Source organism: Phycodurus eques, chromosome 1, assembly GCF_024500275.1.
Source record: "Phycodurus eques isolate BA_2022a chromosome 1, UOR_Pequ_1.1, whole genome shotgun sequence".
Classification (NCBI taxonomy): Eukaryota; Metazoa; Chordata; class Actinopteri; order Syngnathiformes; family Syngnathidae; genus Phycodurus; species Phycodurus eques.
In genome coordinates this window covers 27,564,636-27,582,912 of record NC_084525.1, presented here as the reverse complement: position 1 = coordinate 27,582,912, position 18,277 = coordinate 27,564,636, and the positions used below count along the sequence as shown (strand labels likewise).

The 18,277-nt window shown below is 45.0% G+C and overlaps 3 protein-coding genes across 5 annotated transcripts in view; 1 reads left to right on the top strand and 2 right to left on the bottom strand.

The window, feature by feature from the left end:
• Window positions 1–4,715: 4,715 nt before the first annotated feature.
• Window positions 4,716–7,372, bottom strand: LOC133407629 (tubulin alpha chain-like). Its single transcript, XM_061685714.1, has 4 exons — window positions 7,286–7,372; window positions 6,251–6,473; window positions 6,024–6,172; window positions 4,716–5,788 (listed from the first exon to the last, which is right to left on the bottom strand). Exons 1-4 carry the CDS (start codon window positions 7,286–7,288, stop codon window positions 4,808–4,810), a joined length of 1,356 nt encoding a protein of 451 aa, XP_061541698.1. The 5' UTR covers window positions 7,289–7,372; the 3' UTR covers window positions 4,716–4,807.
• A 5,474-nt stretch (window positions 7,373–12,846) lies between these two features.
• On the top strand, window positions 12,847–16,749 carry LOC133407637 (tubulin alpha chain). 2 transcript variants are annotated; one of them, XM_061685736.1, is made up of 5 exons: window positions 12,847–12,967; window positions 13,747–13,834; window positions 14,941–15,163; window positions 15,244–15,392; window positions 15,629–16,749. In XM_061685736.1, the coding sequence occupies exons 2-5, from the start codon at window positions 13,832–13,834 to the stop codon at window positions 16,607–16,609; spliced, it is 1,356 nt and encodes a 451-aa protein (XP_061541720.1). In that variant the 5' UTR covers window positions 12,847–12,967; window positions 13,747–13,831; the 3' UTR covers window positions 16,610–16,749. The 2 variants fall into 2 exon arrangements, with proteins under 2 accessions (XP_061541720.1, XP_061541709.1); XM_061685725.1 differs by lacking the exon at window positions 12,847–12,967 and having other exon boundaries at window positions 12,987–13,834.
• Window positions 14,681–18,277, bottom strand: part of pmelb (premelanosome protein b) — an 11,363-nt gene continuing 7,766 nt past the window's right edge. For both annotated transcript variants that reach the window (XM_061685691.1, XM_061685699.1), the window contains exon 12: window positions 14,681–17,278. In XM_061685691.1, the coding sequence (XP_061541675.1) occupies window positions 17,116–17,278 (163 nt within the window). In that variant the 3' untranslated portion in view covers window positions 14,681–17,115. The remainder of the gene's footprint in view (window positions 17,279–18,277) is intronic.

Sequence of the window (18,277 nt, the reverse complement as noted above, 5' to 3'; positions counted from 1 at the left end):
ACAGCCATAACGGCCATCCAAGAGAAATCATGACTACGATGTGGCCCGCGACAAAAATTAGTTTGACACCCTTGCGTTAGCACATCTGCCTCACAGTTCAGAGGTCGTGAATTCAAATGCAGGCTCTGAGGTTTGCATGTTCTCCCTGTGCTTGAGTGGGTTTTCTCCGGGTACTCCGGTTTCCTCCTACATTCTAAAAAGAGGAATGGTAGGTTAATTGAAGACTTAAAATTTCTCTGTAGATGAGTGTGAATGGTTGTTTGTTTATATGCACCCTGTGATTGGCTGGCGACCAGTTCAGGGTGAACCCCGTCACTGGCCCAAAAGTCAGTTGGGAATAGCTCTAGCACACCTGCGACCCTACTGAGACTATGCGGTACAGAGAATGAAGATATTTAGTTCCAAATCATTTGCTGTTGATTACTGTGTCAAACATGTGACCCCGTGGCATCATGGTCATGAACGTCACTGGTGCCCTCTGCAGGTTGTTGCTGACGGTTGTTCTTTTATCTCAGGCAGTGGTTCTTAACCTTGTTCGAGTTACTGAATCCTGCAAGTTTCATACATGCGTTCAAAGTACTTTATGATATTTTCCCAATTCAAAACACGTGTATATTTTATTAGTGCACAAAATGATCCATGCATCAGTTACAAACAAAAATCAAAGTTCAAAGACCAAAACCAACAACAAAATGACTTTTGTTGTTCATCTTGGCTAGTGCCGCTCTCTTATCTTTTTTGCAACCAAGTCTGTTCCTTTTCTTTGTTTTTATGTCTACCATCCTTGAAAAGGATTGTTTGCCCAGATGCACTGCAACAAACAGTATGAGTATCTCCTTGGGCTTTCTTAGAGTCAGAGGGTACACTACGATTTGGTGACACCAAAAGGTTGAGAGCGTTGTTGTTCTGAAGTGTTGAGGCCTTTTCACACTGCACTTGATTTTCTTGGTGTTTACCATGTGAGAGGTTGCAGGAACAAAGCCATAGAAAACAAAGTCTGGACAGTCACATGCATGGGCACCATATTGTCACCCTGTTTGACATAACGTCACCACGCAATGCAATTCAATGCAATTCCCAAATTTACCATATATATAAAGTATATTTACCACAATACATCACTATATATATATATATATATATATATATATATATTCATGCATATAATTTCCATACCACTTATCCTCACTTGGGTTGTGATCCTGCTGGTGCCTATCCCAACCATTCGCACTCACTTTCTCACCTACGGGCAATTTAGAGTCTTCAATTAACCAACATTGCATGTTTTTGGAATTTGATTTGAGTTGGTGTTTTGATAACCAGGTATCAAGCAATAGTGTACCCAAATATGGTCTGGAGCTTCCGGAATCAAGATGGCAGACACCGAGTGTTTGAGAGTGACCAGGCCAAGATCCGGTCTGACTTGCAGATCCAGACTGACAAACTGGTGATGGCCAACCAGTCTGAAATTGTGGTGATGGATAAACATCATAAGACAGCGATAGATGTAGCAATCCTGACTGATGCGAATATACAAAAAGGAACATGAAAAGCCACAAAAAAAAAAAAAAAAATTGGAAGGTTTGTCATTTATTTTCATGTTTTTCATTTCATAATGACATGCAGTGTTGACATTACAGACAGCAACGATATTGATATCAATAATACATCGAAATTTTGATATTTTGTCCCATCCCTAATCCACAGTGTCCAATTTGCTGCAGCGAGCCCTTTCCTTGCTGCCCTCCACTATGGCACTTAAGAGTGTCTCGCTCCCACTGATGTCCACTGCGCCGTGCTTTTACTGTACTGTGAGGCGACTCCAACCGGCGCAGTGGAGAAGCGACCTCGCAGCGCCGGTGGCCTCAGTGCGGCCCAGCGTGGGGCGCCCGCGAGAGAGGAATGTGCGAGTGGGAGTCTCTCAATAAAGGGGCACATTCTTGTCACTCACACAGAAAAGCCGTTGTCCTGCCGGGTGACAACAAGAAGCACGATCGAGAGACAAAAGCTCATTATTCAGCATGTGCGCTGTTCGAGGTATCTGACGTCGACACTGAGCCCACTTTTATTGTGCTTCCACGTCACTTTGGAGTCTTGAATGCTGAATGGTATTAATACAGTCAAAAGAGCAGCTTACAAATGAAGAGAAAATGTCAGTCACCCTCTTTCACAAGCACTCAATTCACTGATGAACACAATGCGGCTTCACAGCGGCACGGTGAGCGAGCACATCCGCCTCGCAGCTGTGAGGTTGGGGGTTCGAATCTGGGCTAGGTACTTCTTGCGTGGTGTTTGCATGCTGGACCCGTGCTTGTGTGGTTATTTTACAGCTATTCCGGCTTGCTTGCTACGACAAGGATGCAAATAAAAGGACCCAAAAGCACGAGTCACAGCTTTCAAAAATAGTTGATTTATTGAATACTTAACAGGGATCTATAAAGTACAGACAAATAATTGCTGCAACGCCGAACATACAGTAACGAAAACATCACAAAAAGGCTGGAAAACTATGAACACAAGTTGAAACAAAAGTTATCAGTACAACTGGACGCAAAAACAAACTCAGGATGCACTAGAAACAATAGCAGGGACTTTTGGAAACAGAAAGCTGTCACTCTTCCGAATGGGCTTGGTTCAGGACGTGGCGGGTGGCAAGATGACCTGAAAGCACACATGACAGCATGAAAAAGTGGACTAAAAAAAAAAAGAGAACTTAACATAATCGATGAGACATGACATGGCTGTTTTTCAATACAACTCATAGCATCACTGTGAAATGAAGGCATGCAGTTTGTTACTTCACTACAACCAACTACTACTACTACTACTACTACTAATAATAATAGCTATACTGCCCTCTAGTGTCCATTACTAGCTAACGTGTTTGGACCGCTATACTGCTGGTGGGTTAATCAGAGGCACGAGTGGCAGGTGTGCGCTGATTCCCAATTAACGAACGTTTGACTGTGATTGGTTAATTTTGAAGACAGTCACATTCCCAGTTACAGTATAAGAGGGTGTGAATACTTGTGCAGCCACTTGATCTCAGTTGTTTTTACTTGTCTTACCCAAAAGGTCGCCTGGGATAGGCTCCAGCTCACACACGATCCTGAAGAGGATTAAAAACAAAAGGAAATTATCAGTGGGCACTTTAAGAAAGCCAAACCTCATAAAACTGAGAAAAAAGGCAAAAGAAAACCAAGCAAGAGATATGTTTTTCATTATTTATTCAGAAATCAACATACTAACACGATCACCAAGGGGTGACATTCAATCCATCCATCCATTTTCCATACCGCTTATCCTCACTGAGGTGCGAGCGTGCTGAAGCCTATCCCAGCTGACTCTGGGTGAGAGCCAGCGTACACCCTGACCTGGTCGCCAACAAATCACAGGGCACATACTGTATAAACATACAACCATTCGCCCTCACTTTCACACGTCCAGGCAATTTGGAGTCTTCAATTAACCTACCATGCATGTTTGTGGGATGTGGGAAGAAACCGGAGGACCTGGAGAAAACCCGTACAGGCACGGGGAGAACATGAAAACGCCACACAGGCGAGGCCGGATTTGAACGCGGGCCCTGAGGACTGTGAGGCAGATGTGCTCACCGGTCGTCCATCGTGCCGTTGTGACATACAATCAGTGGCAAAAATACAGACTATCGGATCATTATAAAGACCATATAGACCCAAGATTTGAATGATCCTAATAGATTTTATTTTTGACTTCATTTTCGAAAGATAAAAGGGTTTTTCATTAGTTTGACATTTTGTGTTGGGGGCACTGCAGTACGTACAGCTGTCCTTCACCCGATGACGTATTCCGACAAAGGTTCAGGAAAGGTGACAGAAAGGGTATCCCTCGTACATTTATGCATTTTATTGAGTTTACAGCGGGTGTTCTGCATGGACAATTAGTTTTACAATTCTTAAGACCAATTTTTGTTCACACTGCTATAGTTCACTAAAGACTTGTTGATGCAGGTTTGTTATATACTATGTACTATTTCAGTTTATTCAATTACATTTTAAAGTCTTATACATGAAACTCTTAAGCATCTTAAATTTTGGTGGCCTGTTGCTTTAAATATTGCTGCCATTAAGGATTGTGGGGAAGAAATATTTCCTTTCATAAAGGTCAGACATAACCTTTGCAAAAAAGGTGGCACCATTTGCACAATTGCCCCACTACCAAATTATCACACCAGTAGTCACTTTATATTGCTCGAGTACTCTGCATCATTTGCACAATTGACATTGTATCAACATTACTGGTACCATTTAATTGCTTAGTGACTCACCATACTTGCGTTTTCATGTGCTACATGTATAGTTTGTTATAGTTGGTGTTTGCCATCTTACTATGTGGTTCCATCGACCGAAGATACATTTCTTGCGTGTTAACATACTGGGCCAATAAAGCTGATTGTGATTAATGAATTTGGATGACCTACGCTCCAAGTACTTCATGGTCATCTCCCTCAGATAAGGAAAGCTCCGAAGTCAAAAGGAGAATCTAAAAAGGCCCATTGACTTGGACTAGGTCACGATTCATCAGTTCTTGTAGCTCATGACCACCAGCAGGGGGAGCAGTGGACTAAAACATGAATAGGGACTCTAGTCTGATTTCGTCATATGAAACTGACGTGCCATTTCGTAAAATAGTAGCAGTGCATTGAAGGGGTGGGGTATAAATAAAACTCAACAAAACAGCTTCACATGCCATTTTATTCATACTTCCAACTGACCCACAAAATTGGAATGCTTTAGAGAACAAATGTCCTCTTTATCAATCAAGTGCCTTAATATTCTTCTCCTTCCTCCTCTCCTTCACCCTCAACGGAGTCAACGCCAACCTCCTCGTAATCCTTCTCCAGAGCCGCCATGTCTTCTCTGGCCTCTGAGAACTCTCCCTCCTCCATGCCCTCGCCCACGTACCAGTGCACGAAGGCGCGCTTGGCGTACATCAGGTCAAACTTGTGGTCGAGGCGGGCCCAGGCTTCTGCGATGGCAGTGGTGTTGCTCAGCATGCACACGGCCCTCTGGACCTTGGCCAGGTCTCCGCCTGGAACCACGGTGGGAGGCTGGTAGTTGATGCCCACCTTGAAACCAGTGGGGCACCAGTCCACAAACTGGATGCTACGCTTGGTTTTGATGGCGGCAATGGCGGCGTTGACATCTTTGGGCACCACGTCGCCACGGTACAGGAGGCAACAGGCCATGTACTTGCCGTGGCGAGGGTCACATTTGACCATCTGGTTGGCAGGCTCAAAGCAGGCGTTGGTGATTTCTGACACAGAGAGCTGCTCATGGTACGCCTTCTCAGCGGAGATGACGGGGGCGTAGGTGGCCAGGGGGAAGTGGATACGGGGGTAGGGCACCAAGTTGGTCTGGAACTCTGTCAGATCAACATTGAGGGCACCATCGAACCGGAGTGAAGCAGTGATGGAGGATACGATCTGACCGATCAGCCTGTTCAGGTTGGTGTAAGAAGGACGCTCGATGTCGAGGTTCCTGCGGCAGATGTCGTAGATGGCCTCGTTGTCCACCATGAAGGCGCAGTCTGAGTGCTCGAGGGTGGTGTGAGTGGTCAGGATGGAGTTGTAGGGCTCCACCACAGCGGTGGACACCTGGGGAGCCGGGTAGATGGAGAACTCCAGCTTGGACTTCTTGCCGTAGTCGACAGACAGGCGCTCCATCAGCAGAGAGGTGAAACCGGAGCCGGTACCACCTCCGAAGCTGTGGAACACCAAGAAGCCCTGGAGGCCAGTGCACTGGTCGGCCTAAGGACACAAAGACGAGGGACGCGTTATAGTAGCACAAAGGCGAGTGTGGTACTCTGGATTCCTCCCTCCATCCAAAACCATGTATGCTAGCTTCATAGAATTGGTCAATCATGTGAGTGTTCAGTCTGTGATTGACAGGTGATGGTGTACCACCAAGTCAGCTGGGACAGTGTTTAGGATAATTGGTACACAAAAGGAACAAATCGTGTTAACCCTTTGTGACGTTACACACCAGTTTGCGGATCCTGTCCAGCACCAGGTCAATGATCTCCTTGCCGATGGTGTAGTGTCCGCGGGCGTAGTTGTTGGCGGCGTCCTCCTTGCCGGTGATCAGCTGCTCGGGGTGGAAGAGCTGGCGGTAGGTTCCAGAGCGCACCTCATCTGAGGAGATTCAGTTGAAATAAGTTTCACATCACATCACAGATAGAAGAAACTGATTTTTACAAGAGACAGTTTTACCGATGACGGTGGGCTCCAGATCCACAAAGACAGCTCTGGGGACGTGTTTGCCAGCTCCAGTCTCGCTGAAGAAGGTGTTGAAGGAGTCATCCCCGCCCCCGATTGTCTTGTCGCTGGGCATCTGTCCGTCCGGCTGGATGCCGTGCTCCAGACAGTACAGCTCCCAGCATGCATTGCCGATCTGGACGCCAGCTTGACCAACGTGGATAGAGATACACTCACGCTGTGCGTGTGTAGTGGGGGATAATTTAAAATGGAGACTTCTTGTTATTCAACCACAACTGATCATTCTAATTCTTAAAATAAATCAAGACTTCCAATTTTCAGGGGCAGTCTACACCATGTAGTAAATTTATGCCCTTGCCACTTTTACACAATGGCTGACGTTACAAAAATTCCAAGATGGTTACTATGGTGGTGGGTGATCAGTGTCATGTTACTGACATGCATTTTTGAAGGCCCTGCTGCATGGTGACAATGGCTTGCCTCAGCACCCGCCCCATCACAGCACCCGCCCCATCACAACCCCCCCCCCCCCCCCCCCCCCCCACCTCACCTAACCCCACCCACACCACCACCACCCTCCTCCTCCTCCTCCTCCCCTCCCGGGATTTTGTGTCTCTGGGCGGGAGTCATGTAGCTCAACGTTACCCATCCGAACTCTTTAAACGGGGTCGACGTAGAAGCGAATTCTGTTTGGATTCATCGGGACGTGCAGAAAATGGCCAGTCTGTCTCAGGCGGAAGTCAAAAGTGCCGCGTGAGCAATCATCTGCGTCAGTGCGCTTGCTACGTGTCCACCCAGTTGTCATTTGAAGACCAAATGTCTCATATCACGGACACCATTCATTACGAATTGTCTCAAAAAATTTAAACGTTTGTTAAAAAAAAAGTAATTAAAAAAAAAATAATAAAAATAAAAATGTATTCCGACCCCATCTCTTAGCGGCCGGCTGCTCTCATCCGAGACCAATGGGACTCAAAACGCCAACTCCAGTCAGCAACTCCTGGAAATTTCTTTTAAAGGTATTCTTACCATTTTGCTGCACTTGAGCGGCCAAAGGAGGAGGTTCGAAGAAAGTCCGTTGCGCGATGTCTTGCAATTCGACTATAACGTGGTCGATGTAAGACGTTATGGCGTGCGCGGGGAAGCTCACCGTATTTATACGAGCGCTCCCTCGCGCCGCAGCTTGCTGTGCCGCCATTGGCTGATCGCAGGTGCGGTGAATTGGACTGCTCTCCTGTTATTGGGCAGTCACCTGTCAGTCAGACATACGCGGCTTTCTATTGGCTGAACCAAAACTCGGTCACACAAACCGCCTCCCTGACCCCACCCGGCATTGTGCAGCAAGCAGTTTAACTGAGAGGAAAATGCTGCGTAATTTCAGCGTGATGCTTCCAGCCAGGCCCAGACAGTTAGTTGATTCCATCCATATCATATCATTCAGCTTGTGTCCCATGTACTATGCACTTTTCAGTGCACTAGTTGAACAACCAGTGCACACTAATAGAACAACAGTGTCTTACTTGTTGTGATTTGTGACTTGTCACCACAGCGAGTCACTCGCATGAAATATTAGGCACAGTTGTTAGGGCAAATGCCCTTCCTGATGCAACCCGCCCATTTTTCATCCGTGCTCGGGACTGGCAGTGATAGGCTTTTGGTGCATTGGTCGAGAATTGAACCCGCTACGTCTGCATGAAAGGCAGCAGCAGCACGACTGTGTCTTTGCTACTTACTAAGGATATGACATAAATGCTTAAACGGTTGTATGGACAGTAACAACTGCACTAGTACTACTAGGCCCAACTAGTAGGCATGTGTCACGCACTAATATCAAGGATATCGAGTAAATGCGCAAACGCCTTTCAGTAATGTCGTTTGTCATTTATTCAAAGTCCTTGATATCCAGCACAAGGTCCATGTATTAGTTTGCCCTTTGTCCTTACTAGTAAGACAATTCAGCACACTAGTAGAACAACTAGGGTGCACTAGTAGAACAACTGTGTCTTACTAGTAACACTTCTTCCACTACTAGTGCCACTTTTGGCCAAGTAGTACACAAACCGTACTATTCGACTACTGTGCTGTACTAGTAACATTACTAGGCCCAGCTAGTAGGCATGTGTCACATACTAGCGGCCTCCTTATCAAGGATATTGAGCTTATGGTCCATATGATAGTACACTCTTTGTCTGAACTAGTAAGGCAATTCAGCGCACTAGTGGAACAACTGTCTTACAGGTAGTAATTTTGCACCACTGGTGCCACTTTTGCCGTACTAATACACAATTAAACCTTGCTAGTAAACTACTGTGTGGCACTAGCAACATTATTAGGTCCAACTAATAACTAGTAATAGTAGCCTCCTTATCAAGTATCTCTAATTAATGATCAAATGACTTTATGGAAAGTTATCCTTGATAGAGAGTAAGTAGTAAGATAGTCCTTCTACTAGTGTGCATGGGCCATTTTTCTAGTGTGCAGAACTGTGTTACCAGTGAGGACAAAGAACAAGAGTAGCCTACATGCACCTGAAGCAAGATATCAAGGATTTTGAATAGATGCTCAAATGTCTTTCCATACAAACCAGTTAAATGAAGTATGTAGTGAAAACACCAGAAATGTATTGGCACAGCCATCCATCCATCCATTGTCCGTACCGCTTATCCTCACGAGAGTGGCGGGCGGCTGGAGCCTATCCGAACTTACTCTGGGCGATGGAACGGAACACATTTCATATGATAGTATCGCTAGAACATCACTGTCTGTTCTTTTTATTTGCATTTATAACTAATTATGTATCCACAGAATTGAATTCATACGCAGACAACATTACTGATACATATTTAGTCCCATGCAAAATACATATGATTGACCTGCTAATGCAATTGGCATTAGGCTATCAGTCATCTTATCCTTGGCTCCTACATTATCAACTATTTGAACTGGCCCCACTCAGCAAAAAGCCCATCAGTTTAAGTGTTATTCTTTTCCAGTGACAAGAGATAGACAAGGCTACAAAGCACTATTTGCAATATGTAAGTGATCCCTATATCGGTTTGTCAAGTAAACAACATATTTTTGTAGTCCCAGACTGATTTTGTGCCCAATCTTTGTTTCCAATGGGTTTAGCTGACAAATGAGGTCATCCTGTCCAGTCATGTACAGGCACAGATGGCCCAACCCCCATCCTTCTCCCAAGATTTAACGGTTGCTAGGGGATGAATAGCACTGTTGCCTGGATACAGCCCCAGTATCCGCATAAGACCGCCTTTATCTGGTCGTCACATGACCCAGCTTAAATAGCAGCAACCCTGCAGCAGCTGTCCTGAGAGTCTGAGGCTGCTTCTTGCTCCCTTGCGAAAATGGTTGCACTTATTCATCTTTTTAAAACAATGGTAAATATATTGTGGTATGTACAACCCCAATTCCAATGCAGTTGGGATGTTGTGTTAAACATAAATAAAACAGAATACAATGATTTGCAAATCATGTTCATTTATTCATCTTCCGTTTCGCTTATCCTCACCAGGGTCGCAGGCGTGCTGGAGCCTATCCCAGCTATCTTCGGGCGAGAGACGGGGTACACCCTGAACTGGTCACCAGCCAATTGCAGGGCACATATAAACAAACAACCAGTCACACTCACATTCACACCTACGGGCAATTTAGGGTCTCTAATTAATGCATGTTTTTGGGATGTGGGAGGAAACCGAGTGCCCGGAGAAAACCCACGCAGGCACGGGGAGAACATGCAAACTCCACACAGGCGGTGCCGGGGATTAAACCCGGGTCCTCAGAACTGTGAGGCAGACGCTCTAACCAGTTGGCCACCATGCCGCCAAATCATGTTCAACCTATATTTAATTGAATACACTACAAAGACAAGATATTTAATGTTCAAACTGATAAACTTTATTGTTTTTAGCAAATAATCATTAACTTAGAATTTTATGGCTGCAACACTTCCCAAAAAAGATGGGACAGGGTCATGTTTACCACTGTGTTACATCATCTTTTCTTTTAACAACATTCAATAAACGTTTGGGAACTGAGGACACTAATTGTTGAAGCTTTTTCGGTGGAATTCTTTCCCAGTCTTGCTTGATGTACAGCTTCAGCTGTTCAACAGTGCGGGGTCTCCGTTGTCGTATTTTATGCTCCATAATGCGCCACATATCTTCAATGGGAGACGGTTCTGGATTGCAGGCAGGTCAGTCTAGTACCCGCACTCTTTTACTACAAAGCCACTCTGTTGTAACACGTGCAGAATGTGGTTTGGCATTGTCTTGCTGAAATTAGCAGGGGCGTGCTTGGATGGCAGCATATGTTTCTCCAAAACCTGTATGTACCTTTCAGCATTAATGGTGCCTTCACAGATGTGTAAGTTGCCCATGCCATTGGCACTAACACAGCCCCATACCATCACAGATGCTGGCTTTTGAACTTTGCATCCATAACAGTCCGGATGGTTCTTTTCCTCTGGCCCGGAGGACACGATGTCCACAATTTCCAAAAACTATTTGGAATGTGGACTCGTCTGACCACAGAACGCTTTTCCACTTTTCATCAGTCCATCTTAGATGAGCTCGGGCCCAGAGAAGCCGGCGGTGTTTCTGGGTGTTGTTGATATGTGGTTTTTGCTTTGCATAGTAGAGTTTCAACTTGCACTTACGGATGTAGCGCCAAACTGTATTTACTGACATTGGTTTTCTGAAGTGGTCCTGAGCCCATGTGATCATATCCTTTACACATTGATGTCGGTTTTTGATGCAGTGTCGCCTGAGGGGTCGAAGGTCACGGGCATTCAATGTTGGTTTTCGCCCTTGCCGCTTACATGCAGTGATTTCTCCAGATTCTCTGAGCCTTTTGATGATATTATGGACAGTAGATGATGAAATCCCTAAATTCCTTGCAATTGTAGATTGAGGAACATTGTCCTTAAACTGTTCGACTATTTTCGACTATCACGCACTTGTTCACAAAGAGGTGAACCTCGCCCCATGTTTGCTCACCTGTTCCCAATTAGTCTGTTCACCTGTGGGGTGTTCCAAACAGGTGTTTGATAAGCCTCTCAGCTTTCTCTACATCAGCTGACTCACTTTGGTAAATTATTGTTCTTATCTCTGATGTCTTCCAAATTTTATGTTGATTTAGCAATGCTAATGACCTTATGCAGTATAAGGCTGACCTCTGCAAAGGCTGAACTGTTAACAAAGGTGAAAATAAAGCAGACTTCCTGGTTCATGGAGGATGATGAACACACAAAAGGTGCTATTGTGATTCTGTGGGGTGGATGCTTCTATTAATGCAAAAGTGACTCAACAAATAAATTCTTGTATTTGCAGATTTTTCCAGATCTGGCAGCATCATGCTTTGGGGCTGCTTTTCTTCAGCTAGAACTGGGGCCTTATGGAATTATGAGCAGTTCCAAATATACTGTAAGTTACTGTTAGCACAAAACCTTCAGGCTTCTGAAGAAAAACAAAAAAATGTTAGGAATAAGCCTCGTAGAACATTTAAAATGTCATTGGGATGAAAGATACGCACTTTAAATGGTGACAGGGATTAAATGACTCCCATTGAACATTGAGTTTGAATGTGTGTTATTTCTGAACACAGTCACATCCTCAAATGTAAGTGTACACACTTGTGTCACCGCATTATATCAGTTGTTTATTTTGAATTCGCCTCTCGAAGATTTATTTTTTTCTTCAATTTAATAGGCTATAGGTCACATTAATGGTGGAAAGAGTTTGAAATGATTTGTCTTGGTCTCATTTGTTATATCACAAAGATCCACTGTATTACAGAGAATTGACTTTGTATACTAATAGTAATCGAAGGTAAACTTGCCCATATTCCAGCTCAGAGGTACAATTGTAAATATGTCACAATACTGTTTTTTCCCTCCCCTAACACACGTATGCAACATTACAAGACAAAAACTGTGATGTACTGCTGTTCGACTATGGTTGTGCTATGCTCGATGGAAATATGCTCTGTCATTGGGGAAGGGTGTCGTGTTCTCTTTGCCAGGCGCACCGCAGTCATTGTGGTGCCAGGAGAGGACCACTCCCATCTTTTCAGCATTCTACTCTTGGAGTGCAGCTGCTCCGACCCTCCCTTCGCCACAGCTGCTGACATGGAAGAGGAGGAGGAAGAAGAGGAGAGAAATTTCTTGAGAGGCTTCACTTCCTGTCTGTCTGTCTGTCTGTCTGTCTAACCATTCAACCATCAATCCATCTATCCTTCCATCCATTCATCTATCTACGCTTCCTTGCGAAAACTCTCGAGTGTTCTGTCAAGCAAACTGTGCTAACTAGGCCTTCCACCTGCAACGCAAGACAAGTGCTGTAAAACAAAACACAATGACACATTTCATTGCTCTGCACATCAAAATAATCCACAGTAGTAATTTTTGTTTCGCAGAGAGGTTATAAAGTGAGGAAACGCTCCAAAACCACAGAGAGACCGATTGAGTGACGCGGAGGTCACGTGATCGGCCTACTGGATGACATCACTGCAGAGAATAAGGACACAAAAGAGGGAGGAGAGGAGGACGGGCGGCCATCATGGTGAGCCTGTGCAACCATCCATCCATCCATTTTCTGTACCGCTTTATCCTCACAAGGGTCGCGGGTGTGCTGGAGGTATCGTCGGGCGAGAGGCGGGGTACACCCTGAACTGGTCGCCTTGGTAGCTGCAAATAAGGTTATTACATATAGTGCATCACACGCATACATTTAGGTTGTTCAAATTCAGTACTGTATGCGCAAACGTGTCAGTTTCGCATTCGACGTTAGCTGTTTTAGCAATGCTATTGTAACCATTTTCCATGCATATCCTCAACAGAATACAAACTCCAAGCAATAAATTATTATTTTTATTATTGAAATGTGCAAAATATAAAGTGAATTAATAATAATAATAATACATATTGTGATCGAATATAATAAAATCTAAAATAAACAGACCCGAGATAGATAGATAGATAGATAGATAGATAGATAGATAGATAGATACATAGATGTTTGTAGATTGACTGATAGGCATTGAAGAAACAATAAGAAAAAATCATGCGAAACTAAATTGATTGATGAAAGGCTAGTAAGACAACACTAACCCTAACAAAGGGTAAATTAAATACATCTGCACCATGCTGCTTTCTATTGATTGCTAAATGCCACGCCTAAAGAATTGCATGCACGGAAGCCTTATTCATTTCTCTGCACAATAACAACCGGTCACCAAAACGCTGGGTATGAATAATGAAGCATGATTGCATACAAGCAGCAAAATAGCTGAAAACAATCAATATGTAAGACAATAATTGCGGGTTTTGAGCAGTATTGGAGGGGATCCCGAGGATTTGTTTATTTTTTATTTTTTGGAAGACAAGTCACCAACGAGGGGCAGTAGTGCTCCTCTCGCTCAGTCCCAATATTGCCGTACGTGTATAAATCTGCAAGCACCTCCCTCCTATTCAGCAGTTGTTGCATCGACCCCGTTGGGTACAACACGCAACCCAAATCTTTTTCTTCCTCCTCTCTCCTGCTTTGAGCCCTCGACGAAAACATGGTGAGTACAACGGTCATTTTTGTGCAAAATGTTGGCTTTTTTTTAGGTTCTTTGCAGGGATAATTGAGTGGGATACTTACAGCACGATGTTGTGGTCTCTAATTGGTTCTCTAATTACGTCTAATTCGCATATTAGACAGATTGTACTGTAAACAATTGCTATATGTATCATGAGGGCTTAATAATTTGATTTGATTTACAGCAATAGCAGTTTGGAAAGTGTCAGTCTGTGTGTGTGTGTGTGTGTGTGTGTGTGTGTGTGTGTGTGTGTAGATGGGAACAATGACTAGTGGTACTGAGGTGGGAGAAGCCCAAAATAAGTGTCCAAATACAAATGAAAAAAACAAACAAAATAACATTGATATTTCCTGTAGTATTTTGTTAGTTTTCTGTCCCAAATTTGGGAATATGAATCAAAAAATGTTTAAATATAAATGTGGCATCTTGCTACCGACGTTGGATGTCAGGGAGGGGCTCGGCTGGGTGGGGATGGATGAATGCGGCTCATTATTCATTTATAAAGACATTATGAATTCATTATTGAATTTATTTTGCGTTGAATACAGTGATTCTTTCAAATAAACGGGTGAATGTAATGTTTTTTTTGGTTTTTTTTTTTTTAATGAATGGATTTGGATTCCACTGTCTTCTGAGGTTTTGGGCATTGGATTTCGCTCCCTTTTTTACCAATACAACGCGGTGATTGTGCATCCTCAGTGGAGGAGAGCAAGTGGAATATTCCAGAACGAGAACGTGCATGCGCATGCGCGTCTAGTTTGCATTTCCTTGCCAAAAGAGGAGAGTGCTGCATGAAAGACAAGCGAAGAGAAGGGGTATAAAAAAGACAGCACGTAACAAAAGAGCCTTTTATTTCTGCGTGGGTGGGGTGGGGGTGTGGATGGGGTTCTTCAGCGTTTGTGTCCCCTGCGGGTTGTCATGCAGCAGGGTGGTGTCTCTCGCTGCAATGTGTGCAGCAAACGATAGGGGCGCAGTGGCATAATTCAACATTAATGCTGTTTGTTTTTTCGTTTTTTTTAATAGGTAGAGCAGTGACACTGTAAGTAAAATGACATCTCAATTAACTTAAATATTTTCACCCCGCACAGCGCGAGTGTATCTCCATCCACGTTGGTCAGGCTGGCGTCCAGATCGGCAATGCATGCTGGGAGCTGTACTGCCTGGAGCACGGCATCCAGCCGGACGGACAGATGCCCAGCGACAAGACTCTCGGAGGCGGCGATGATTCCTTCAACACCTTCTTCAGCGAGACTGGAGCTGGCAAACACGTCCCCAGAGCTGTCTTTGTGGATCTAGAGCCCACCGTCATCGGTAAAACTGTCTCTCATGTACAAATCAGTTTCTTCTATCCGTGATATGATGTGAAACTTATTTCTACTGAATCTCCTCAGATGAGGTGCGCTCTGGAACCTACCGCCAGCTCTTCCACCCCGAGCAGCTGATCACCGGCAAGGAGGACGCCGCCAACAACTACGCCCGCGGACACTACACCATCGGCAAGGAGATCATTGACCTGGTGCTGGACAGGATCCGCAAACTGGTGTGTAACGTCACAAAGGGTTAACACGTTTCCTTCCTTTCGTGTACCAATTATCCTCAACACCTTCCCAGCTGACTTGGTGGTACACCCATCACCTGTCAATCACAGACTGAACACTCACATGATTGACCAATTCTATGAAGCTAGCATACATGGTTTTGGATGGAGGGAGGAATCCAGAGTACCACACTCGCCTTTGTGCTACTATAACGCGTCCCTCGTCTTTGTGTCCTTAGGCCGACCAGTGCACTGGCCTCCAGGGCTTCTTGGTGTTCCACAGCTTCGGAGGTGGTACCGGCTCCGGTTTCACCTCCCTGCTGATGGAGCGCCTGTCTGTCGACTACGGCAAGAAGTCCAAGCTGGAGTTCTCCATCTACCCGGCTCCCCAGGTGTCCACCGCTGTGGTGGAGCCCTACAACTCCATCCTGACCACTCACACCACCCTCGAGCACTCAGACTGCGCCTTCATGGTGGACAACGAGGCCATCTACGACATCTGCCGCAGAAACCTCGACATCGAGCGTCCTACTTACACCAACCTGAACAGATTGATCAGTCAGATCGTATCCTCCATCACTGCCTCCCTTCGGTTCGATGGTGCCCTCAATGTTGATCTGACAGAGTTCCAGACCAACTTGGTGCCCTACCCCCGTATCCACTTCCCCCTGGCCACCTACGCCCCCGTCATCTCCGCTGAGAAGGCGTACCATGAGCAGCTCTCTGTGTCAGAAATCACCAACGCCTGCTTTGAGCCTGCCAACCAGATGGTCAAATGTGACCCTCGCCACGGCAAGTACATGGCCTGCTGCTTGCTCTTCCGTGGCGACGTGGTGCCCAAAGATGTGAACGCCGCCATCGCCACCATCAAAACCAAGCGCACCATCCAGTTTGTGGACTGGTGCCCCACTGGTTTCAAGGTGGGCATCAACTACCAGCCTCCCACCGTGGTTCCAGGCGGAGACCTGGCCAAGGTCCAGAGGGCCGTGTGCATGCTGAGCAACACCACTGCCATCGCAGAAGCCTGGGCCCGCCTCGACCACAAGTTTGACCTGATGTACGCCAAGCGCGCCTTCGTGCACTGGTACGTGGGCGAGGGCATGGAGGAGGGAGAGTTCTCAGAGGCCAGAGAAGACATGGCGGCTCTGGAGAAGGATTACGAGGAGGTTGGCGTTGACTCCGTTGAGGGTGAAGGAGAGGAGGAAGGAGAAGAATATTAAAAGGCACAAGAAAACAGGAAATTGAATTGCTGTGTACTTGAAGGAATTCCAGACAAATGTCTGTTGGTCAGTTGCCAGATTGGCTGTTTAAGATTCTTACAAATGTTCATCTTGGCTCTAAATAAAATCCTGTGACAAGTGACGCTGTGTTATGTATCTTTTTATAATCATATCATGATCAAATGTTGGAATTTAGAATGAATTGATTATTGTTCACTTTGAACAATAATGGGGTCGGGCTACACCATTATTGTAGCTAATTGTTCAAGTTGTTAAAATGAAGGATGACGTAAAGGCTCCAAGCAAACTTTCATGGAAAAGCGCAAACCTAGTGGTGATTTAATGCTTTGATTTGATTACCAATATTTCTGTTATCAAGTACAAAAATCAGGTGTAATTCCACCACATATTTTGATTTATATGAAACTGATACACATGTTTTAAAAAAAAAAAGAAGTATAAAAAGGGAGCAGTGAGAAGAAGCTGAGATGTAGATCGGGCCTTGTTCACACGAGTCTGTGTTGCAGCAGGGGGCGTTGGTCGACCACCCCTCGTCTGTTGAGCAACTTCCACAGCATTGATGTTGTGGAGCCTCTGTGACACAAGCCTGCCTGAGGGTCCACGCCCCCTCTGATGTCCTCCTTCAGCTGGTGGTAGGACTTCAGGCGCCTGTTGAGAGACGCGCACATCTTAAGTCCCATCAAGTTGGGTCTATTGAGCATACCGGCACAGGCGTCGTATCCACGAAATTCAAGAAACATTTCCCACATACACCGTTCATGTCCACATATTGTGCTGGCCCCTCTGGCGTGCACACATTTGCCTAATGGGGGTGAGACACTCGTGTGACAGATGCAAAGCGCAACAGAAGAAAAGAGTGCTGGTGCCACGGCAAAATGTATGCCCCGTAATCGGAACGTTGTGTGCTTGTGTAGCGCAGATCTCCATACTGATCCGAATTCTTCAATGTGTGCGGATAGCATTTAAAAATGTATAACGTTTGCAGTATGCAGACCTCTTTAACACGGAGCTCATCCAAAGATTAATGTGCAGAAAAACGATTTGGTGAATTAAAGAGAACCTAAATCGAGAATAGGGCAGCACGCTACAATGTTGATATTGACTTTCCCTCTAGTGACACCATGAGGCGAGCTACTGTTTTGATATCCGTCTTTTCTTTTGTTTGTGATGCACATCTCCATACCCTGCCAAGAATACAATTACGATATTTTTAAATTAAGTCCCGATGGGATTTGACAAACTTTATGTACAATACGACGCAGTGCAAAGCAACAACTGCGCAGTGCGTTTTAGGGATGGCATCAGAGCGACCTTCATCAGTTCTATGATTTTCTCGAGATGGTTTGAAATCCGAATAAAGTACATTTTAAAAAATAAGTCATTTTTCGGAAGTGATAACTGTTTGTATATATATAAAAAAAAACTTACCTGTCCTTAACAAGATTCTCATTTTATTGTTCGAGTCATTTGGTGATGCAACAAAGCCTCTCATGTCTTGAGGTGTGCCCCCTTCAATTCAAACTAACCCCAGCAATGCATCAAGTGAGACACTCATGGTTTATTTATTTGGTATAGGTGTAGTCTCGAGGCACACCCTGCTGGATAGCTAAAATAATGCGGTTTTGAGGCAATTTGCTGACAAGGCGA